Source organism: Micropterus dolomieu, linkage group LG12, assembly GCF_021292245.1.
Source record: "Micropterus dolomieu isolate WLL.071019.BEF.003 ecotype Adirondacks linkage group LG12, ASM2129224v1, whole genome shotgun sequence".
Taxonomy (NCBI): domain Eukaryota; kingdom Metazoa; phylum Chordata; class Actinopteri; order Centrarchiformes; family Centrarchidae; genus Micropterus; species Micropterus dolomieu.
Window position 1 is genome coordinate 26,352,491 of NC_060161.1, and position 8,845 is coordinate 26,361,335.

Below are 8,845 nucleotides of genomic sequence, written 5' to 3' on the forward strand. Positions count from 1 at the left end.
CTAAACAATGCCATGCTAGACGCAGACACTTCAGTTGGCTGAACAGAAATGATCTGCACACAGCTTCATCTGTGGTGGCTGGCTGACTGGGACTAAACCCAAAGTCAACCCATTGCAGTAAAGATGCCATGAGAATTTCAGACAAACAGATTTCCGAGCAAGCCTTGGCACTTCATAACTTTCCAGAACAAAACAACCAAATTAAATAAGTTGCAGGTAGAAATTTTATTTATTTTGATAAAAGATTAATCTTTGGAAAATTTCAATAACTAATGTGCCAGCCATTTTCTTTGACAACTTTCTTTGACAAAATGTAATCCTATTTTAGTAATATGTATGCTACAAGGCACTGTCAGCAGGAAATGGTTCCCTTGCATATTTTAACTCTGGAAAGTTATTTATCTGTCACAAACTTGATTTACCATCTCAGTGACTGTATAGTAAAAGTAGAATAACAACATTCTTGTGATCTGAATGAATGTGGAAGCTGCCTGTCTGTCTGAAGAAAGATTTAAGAAAGGAAAATCCCTGCAAGACTCTGCCTCCCCACAAGACCCAATAAATCTGTCAAATACACCAACAGTAACATGTAAGCAGTAGGGCAGTACAGTAGAGTTGTCGGATTTTTGTCTTTAAACCCAGAAATTGTTATGTTGTTTATTTTCTGTCACATATTCACAAATGACAAATTATTATGTAATTAATATTTATATAATTTAAATTATTTATCTAATTTTTTATTATTGTAAAGCCAATCTTGGTGGGTTTTGACTCAGTGTTAGTGTGTGGTGATGTTGTCCTTCCTGTTTGTGACAGATTTGATTCTGATTTTACTATGAATCACTGTTTATTATATTTATAAAAAACAAAGTATAATTTTACAGGATTATAATGTCCTTAGACTGAGTTTTATGTATTTTAATGAAGTCTGTTGTTCCTTTGTCTATTTTTCATATGATTCAGCAGTTTTCGAAAATTGAAAGATGTACATGTAGGCCTCCTGGAAATGTGGTGAATTATGGCTAATAATTATGATGTTTTTGTTTGATGGGATGAAATAAAGGCTACCCTGTAAATAAAATAGAGCCATACTATTCAGCAACCCTCTGCCTACTTCCATGGCATTCTCACCTGATCTCTCTCACTCCTGTCACACAACTGTCTGCTTTATAAGCTCCACCCATTCCTTTTGTTCTGGCTGAAGGCAACAGGAACCACAGTGAGGGCCCTCCATTTCTGTGATTCAGATACATACCTGTGGTTGTGCCTGATAAAAAATAAAATCTCCTATTGCTGTCCATGTGTGCGTAGTGACTATAAATGGCTTCAACCTAAACAGTTGTCCCTCCTACATTTTTATTGTTGTACTATGGTGATGTGTGATCTCATGTGAACCACTCCTATTGAAATATTTGGCAACAACAATGAAATTATTTAGCTTTTTTTAAAGACAGACAAGTTGTCATTGTAAATTGACTTTATTTTAAATAATTATCATATTAATATATTTATTGTGTATTAATTAATAAAATAAAATACCAATGTCAAAATAACAACAAAATCATTGAAAATAAAAATGTTCTTTACAACAATGTCTCATTCATTTAATATAAACAAATGTTCATCCTCTATAAGGCTTTATGATGAATTAACAGATATAAAGGTACTTTAATTTTGTCACTGTTTGGTGTGGGTGAGGCAGGTTGGAGGACCCAAACGCAGGACGCAAGGCAGGAAGAGGTACAGTACAAAGGGGTTTTAATGAATGAACCAAAAGCGACCACACTTACAGGTGAGTGGCTGAATACAGAACAGGTGGGTGAAGAAGAACAGGTAAACAGAAGGACACCAGAAACAAATGGCAAAAACTACAACTCATGACAAATTTGGTATTTTTCCATTGGAGAATTAAATTATTTAACTACATAAGTACAATTTTGAGGAACACATGAGGAAAATATTATATACGGTTTAAAATACGGTTTTCATACATAGTTAAATTTCACAAACAAAACAGGGTCAACAAATTAAATATGATGCATTATTATCTATGATCGAAGACCTCGCACACCCTCACAGGTGTTTTATGTTTCTGATTAGATCGGCTCATGATCGTTGTACTAAGCTCTGCTAGGATTTATATGTACTTATAGTTACTTCAGTTGTAATTTGCCCTGCAACAAAACTAACAGGAGAGCCCCTTAAATCCTTAAAAATATATTTTATTATCTTATTGCACAAGACAAACGCTCTGTCTGAGTCCCACACAGAAGAATTTCTTTTAGGTCAGACAATGAACCAGGAAAAGACATGATATGAAGACATTTCTGCTGCAATGGTTACGAAAGTACTCTAAATTACAATTGTACAATAAATTGAATTGTCAATAGTCACTTAAGCTTAATTTTACTAAAGAGAATTTGTTTTTGCAGTTTGCTTGAATGTAAATAGACAATTAAAAAGTAGCCTACACACTGGAAATAAAATCAATGGAAAAACAATTTTTATTCCACAACTGAAAATATTCTTTTTGTTCAAGGTGAAACAGCAGAGGGCGCTGTGGTTGAAGAGTTGAGTTTGAGAGGGAGGTCTGATGGCAGCCCTTGACTCAACAGTTCAGCTCTTATCTGGAAAGATAAAAACATTGTTGCTATGATTGTTGAGATATGATATTTCCTACAGTCCCAGTCTGTATATTGCATGCATGCTGCGATGTCTGCACTTACTGTCATTTTTTAGAGTTTACTAATGTTGACGGTTATCTATTTCTGCATCTGCCTGCCGTCTGGGTTAGGTGCAGTTATTTGATACTTTGAGAAGATTTCTCATTACATAAGAAGATACTAACCAGTTCTACGATGTTATCAATGATATAGTCCTCAGACAGTGAAAACAGAGCGGAAACCTTCATCCTTAGACCTAAAAAAACTGGAAGTAACCCAACATTATAATGCAGGTCAGAAGGTGCTGAAACTGAGTAATACAGCTGTCATAGACGAGGTCTTCATTTTCAGTTAAGTCCAATGCCATAGTTCTCACTTAGCTCCTTCACTTGTCATTTAGCTATGTGTATGTCCATAAATATTACATTGTGCAATAGATTACAGTGTCTACAGTTTAGTGTCAAACATCACCATTTGTCATACTCACTTGGGATTGGGAATGGGTCTATAAACAGAAGTGAATACAAAACATAGATTACTAGTGAACTTCATAATCCAGGAAATCAACAATAGAACAAAAAAAAGGGTTGTACTCACCATATCCAACATTCACAATCACACATCGTAGCTCTGACTGATACGTGACTGAACTGTAACAATAAATCCATATTATTTCACAAATTCTTTTGAGATATAGAAATATATATTTTGAGATAGAAATATATTCTTTCACAGTCCTGCACATGAAATTGTCTCAAATAAGACATTAATCAATACAATATACACATTTCACCACATATTCTTATATACACATGTACACACCTATAACAGATATGAGGTATACTTCTTTACATGCAGTTCTCAACAAGGTATTATTTACTAAGGGATGCTATTGCAGATGGGACACAAAGCCCGCCTCCATTTTAAAGGAATAGTCTTATATTTTAGGAAATGTGCTTGAGAAAGTAAAGCAAACCAGTGGAGAGTCCAGAAATTCATTGCTGCCAGCCAAGAAACTGTCCTGCACATAAACCCCCTTTAAACCACAGCTTGTTTTTTTTACACTTTGTTTTTTATACAATTAACACAAGATATGTATAACATGTTAATTAATGAGTCTTAAACGTTCTGACAGATGGATTTTTTTAAACTATGGACATTTAAACATCTCTTGGCTGTAGCTTCATACCATTCACCCTAAAGAAATGAGAGTGGAATTGATGTTCTCATTAAACTCTTTCAAGAAAGTGAAGTAATGTTCACGGGAAAAGTGACTGACTTGAAAACAGCCTGGACAACAAAACAAACGGGGTGGTTTTCTCCAGTTTGGTTTTCAGACGGCGTCCAACTCAGGATGTACTGTCCAGCTCCCAGTGTAGTCTGGTTCATATTGTACGGCCCGCTGAACAACAGATCTGAAATCCTTTAACAAATAGGAGAAGTAAAGGCTTCACATGTTGAACAAGCATTTACAAACCCTCCCCCTTTCCGTGACAAGATTAAATTCTACTGCTGGGGGGTTTTCCCTCACCCGACATCTGACTCATCTTTCTTTTTAACGGTGTTTCCTTCGTGGCAGCTGCTGGCTGATTTTGGTAAGTCACATGGGCAGCTGATTCTTTTTCTTTTTTTGTAGTTGCATTAAAGTTGTCAAACCAGTATTACCCTTTAAAACTCAAAGCCTGTTATATTGAAAAAAAACATGGTGCAAAGTCTACTGATGCCTTCACAAAATCTAGTGATGTTTTTCATGCATACTGCTGTTTATGCTTAACCTACTTTGTGTATTTCCTAATAGCACTACACAGTTGGTTCGGTCACATTTGTTGTGCTCTTGTCAAACCTGTTACACAAGATTATTTCTGCACCTGAAAACCATTGTGAATGAAAATCATCTGTGTGACTGATGTCTTATGTGTGGAAGTATTTATTATCTAACTGGAGAAAGTTCTGCAGGACATCAGTAACCCATGTTTTTTTTAACATATTGTTTTATTTTTGACTTACGTGGAGATATTTGCTTTTGCATTGATGCTGATTTCCAGGGTCTGATTGACAGGGGCGTACAGCTGAGCTCTGTTGTCTGGGGTTGGAGGCAGAAACTTGGGCAGATAGAGTCCCTCTGTGCAGGACGGCACCGCTCGATCCACTGGACATTAGGAACAGTAAAAATTTCAGTCACAAGGAAGTTTTATGAGGTTGGCAATGCAGGTTTGTTCCTCCATCACTCTGTGTTAGAAAATGCTAGCCTGCAAAGCTAATATGTGAAACATTGATACCTTCTAAACATCAGCATGTTAAACAAGAAAATTGTCATTGCTATGTCGATCACATATATATATATATATAACTTCAGCACAGCTAAACAACGACACACTGCCAAAACAAGGTCTTACCATTAAAAACAAACTGGAGAGGTATTTTGCTTATAGCGTTGTTGGTAGTTATCGTCGTCTGCACCCCATCAGTTTGAGTCAGGATGATATTCTGCGTGGGAAAGTCCTCCATCACCAGCTGTACAGCCCACGGACCTTCATTAATGCTACTGTTGGAACTGAATGACAAAGTACAAGACTGCAAAAGGACAAAAAGGGACAAGTATTTTCTTTCAGATAATGAAATAGAAGACTCAACACTTTATTTGGAATTAGATTTAGTCCACAAGGCTATTTTAGAAATTAATACTACTCCTAATATTCTTCTTCATTATGTTTCATTATATTTATATATATATTTTATATATATATATATATACTGAACAGTTCTTGAACTGGAATAAAATAGGTGCAAACATATATACCTGTTTGTGAATATATATACACACAGACATTTCATACACACTGACCTGCTGACGAACACACCATATTGTGTTGCTTACTGAATTTACTTAAGAAAAATATCTTACATTATTTACAGACTATGTGCAGTCGTCCTTTTTTGTCACAGGTTGTGAAAATTAATTAAAAGAAGAAGTACTGTGGATTTTGGCAACTCACTGTTGAGAGGTTGAGAACAGATGGCGGTGTACATTGGTCACACTCTGATAGTGCTGAGTTTGCGTATCTGCATTTAACTTGGTCTCCATCAGGGTCAAACGTCAACAGGTTGAAGTCTCTCGGACAGTTCGAAGGAACTCTGGGTGGGGGCAAAATAAAACACAGCGTTTTGAATTTTGATACTGGAGCTGCAGATTACTTCACTTCAACTGGCTGATGTCACTGATAGATGATCAGTTTTGCCATTAGCGTGTGAAGATAATGAGGTAAACATAACACTCAACATTTTCAGATGAAAACATCATGATCATGTTTTTTCAAACCCCTTTCATCTGACCGTGTTGTTTACAGCAAGTAATTAGACTCTGCAAGGTACTGAGGGTGCTTATGTTACATTTATTCCAACATGTGACACAAAATTGTTTAACAAAAAGATAGAAACACAAACAGTGAGGAGGCTTACCTCACAACTGCCAGTATATTGGTCTGGGGTGATCTGTTGGCCTGGTTGGTGTCTGACCGGTTCCTCAGCTCCACCAGAGTCACAGCTTTCACTGATCCGATGTTATTTCTGATGAAATTTATCCAGTCACCACCGCTTAACCTTCAGTGGGAAAGTCAGTTTTTACTGTGCTGCTCAGATCCTCTGTGTACACGTACATTGTAGGTGTGAACAGCTGACTTGCAAGATAATTACTCCATAAAGTGTGCAATGGTGTAAGTACATTTACTCAAGTACTGCACTTAAGTAAAGTACTACTTAAATTTGAAGTACTTGAACTTGAGTCTTGGTATTTTTTGTTGTTGTTTTCATTCCACTTTATACTTCTAGTGCTCTACATCTCAGAGGTAGATATTGTACTTCTCACTCCATTACATTTTTCTGAGAGCTTTAGTTACTAGGTAATAAAAAAGAATATTATATTTATGAAATAGGACCTACCTAACAGTGTATACAAATACAGATGAAACAATTCATTGATTAATTCATCAGTTGACAGACAGAAAATTAACGTGAATCTATTTTGCTAAATGTTTAAGTCATTTTCCTTATAAAAACATTTCATGTTTGCAACTTCAGACCTTTAAATTATTTTAATAATTTACTTTTTCTTTTTTTAATACTTTTGAGGTTTGGACAATTTATTGGAGAAATCAAGCACTGTGAAGGTGTCATTTAATGCTCTGGGTAATTGTGACAGCATTTCTCACTATTTTCAGATTTTTTTCAAACCAAACAATCATTTGATTTATGGAAAACAGAATCAGCAGATTAATCCACAATGAAAATAATAATTAGCTGCAGTCTAATGCAAAATATTTGACGAGCTCCACCTCAACAACAACAGTGAAATCCTGCTTTAACATTTAAACATTAAAGCATGAGTAATAACAATCTAATGTTATAATATACAATAGTGTATCAGTCACAGTGGATATTTTACTACACTGAGGACTTTTGCTTTTAAGTACATTTTACTGATTATACTTAGTTGTAGACTTTTACTTTTATTTTTACATAATGACATTACTAGGCTACTATTTAAGTAAAACTTGTGCATACTTCTTCCCCTATTGTGGAAAATATGATTTTGATTTTCTCACTGTTCGGTAACTATAATGACAGTGAAAAATTATGTTGTGTTTTTCTTGCATTGTCATGGTGCACTTACAACAGCTGAAAGGGAGCGTTGGTAGGAACCTGGCGAGTGATGATTCCATCTCTCTGACACCACTCAAATGGGCTGCTGTCCTTAGTGACATTGTGTGCAACTTCAGAACTCACAATCCCACAATTATTGCTGGGGCATATCCACGAGGTAATGTCTAGGCTACAGCGGAAGTTCAAATTATACTGAAGCTCCACCTGCAGCATTACAATGAAGATGTGTTACGGCACTAATGACAACAACCATGATACAAAAAAATGGTTTACCGTGGTGCTAACTTGGGAGACGATGCTACTTTGAAGACATTTGTCTGTGATCCTGCTGATACACAAGACTTGATCAAATCTATATAGTTTTATTGAGATAACTAAAAGGGTTATTTTCACATGGGCAGGTTCCATACTCAGACAACAAGAACCACATGGAAATCTGTTTTCCAAAAAGGATACACCCTTTAATAAACATTATATTTTAAAAATATATAGAAAATCACTTTTGTTGCATTCTTCTTACTTCTAAGGACTTAGGATACAGACTTCACTGCACTTTCTTCTGTATTACCTATGTCCCAGAAATACTGTTATCACTTTTGTCACACTGTCAAATGTTGAAAAGTGAATAAATCGGATTAGAGCAAATCTGTACGTACCGTCATGGATCCATCTGCGTTAGTGTTTTTTGGGTAGTAAGTCATTACTGATCCATGATAATGAGAAGCCTGGGCGCTGCAGACCAGCAGCAGCAGCAGCAGAGGGAGCGACATAATACATGTGTTAGTCTCTCACACAAAGACAGTTGAATACCAACAGCAACACATCTACCTCCAAAGACAGCCCCTCCTTCTGTCTCTTTACCTTTACATATTTGGCTTTCTTCCACAAAGATGATTGATCTCAACAACAACAATTTAAACAAACAATCCACCAGGAAATGGTTCGGTATGAGGAAAGTTTTCTTGCTACTGATCCAAGATTAGGATTGATTGAGTGCAATGAATGCAGTCATCTTAATCAATTGTTTATTGGGCAGACATTTTATTAATTTATAAACAGAAGATTTGAAACAAATCAACTAGATTGTATTTAGATATTTTCCTAAGTGCTACAACTTTCAATTGTCCACCAAGCATAGTGTGTATCAAACATTGTAAACACAAAAGGTCGGTCGTCATATTACTTTAATTTTAATCCCTCAAAAATTGTATCCTTAATAGATTCAGTTTCAATGTGTAAAGGAAGTCTAAAGCGTCCGGTGGGAGAGAGTGACTATACTCTCCTTGAGCTTATTCCGTTCCGAAATGGACTGTCAAATTATTGTTATGACAATCGGATTGGTACTCAATATGTTCCACTTATAAGCTAACAAATCTTTGCACAAAACACCAAAAACAGGAAGTCATGTCATATCTTAGGTTTAGAATGGCCGATCAACACCAAACTTTGGGACCTTATGCGGCACGACTTCCCAAAGGCCTGTATAAAATTTGGTGTTGCTATTATTAACCGCAAGTCCCTTT

The 8,845-nt window shown here is 35.9% G+C and overlaps 1 protein-coding gene across 2 annotated transcripts; it reads right to left on the minus strand.

Annotated features, from left to right (window-relative positions):
- Positions 1 to 1,741: 1,741 nt before the first annotated feature.
- LOC123980607 lies at positions 1,742 to 8,089 on the minus strand. Of its 2 annotated transcripts, XM_046065096.1 has the most exons (11): positions 7,979 to 8,089; positions 7,333 to 7,526; positions 6,123 to 6,263; positions 5,660 to 5,798; positions 5,060 to 5,237; positions 4,671 to 4,812; positions 3,943 to 4,086; positions 3,261 to 3,313; positions 3,151 to 3,168; positions 2,849 to 2,928; positions 1,742 to 2,627 (listed from the first exon to the last, which is right to left on the minus strand). In XM_046065096.1, the coding sequence occupies exons 1-11, from the start codon at positions 8,021 to 8,023 to the stop codon at positions 2,535 to 2,537; spliced, it is 1,227 nt and encodes a 408-aa protein (XP_045921052.1). In that variant the 5' UTR covers positions 8,024 to 8,089; the 3' UTR covers positions 1,742 to 2,534. The 2 variants fall into 2 exon arrangements, with proteins under 2 accessions (XP_045921052.1, XP_045921053.1); XM_046065097.1 differs by lacking the exon at positions 2,849 to 2,928 and having other exon boundaries at positions 2,525 to 2,627.
- Positions 8,090 to 8,845: the final 756 nt, after the last annotated feature.

Excerpts from the sequence above, each read along its gene's own strand:
- LOC123980607 (XM_046065096.1), bottom strand. The coding sequence starts at position 8,023 with ATGACTTACTACCCAAAAAACACTAACGCAGATGGATCCATGACG. Across the intron at positions 5,799-6,122 it reads AATATACTGGCAGTTGTGAG|AGTTCCTTCGAACTGTCCGA; the intron begins GTAAGCCTCCTC and ends GCCCCCACCCAG. Across the intron at positions 4,813-5,059 it reads TCTCCAGTTTGTTTTTAATG|TGGATCGAGCGGTGCCGTCC; the intron begins GTAAGACCTTGT and ends CCTAATGTCCAG.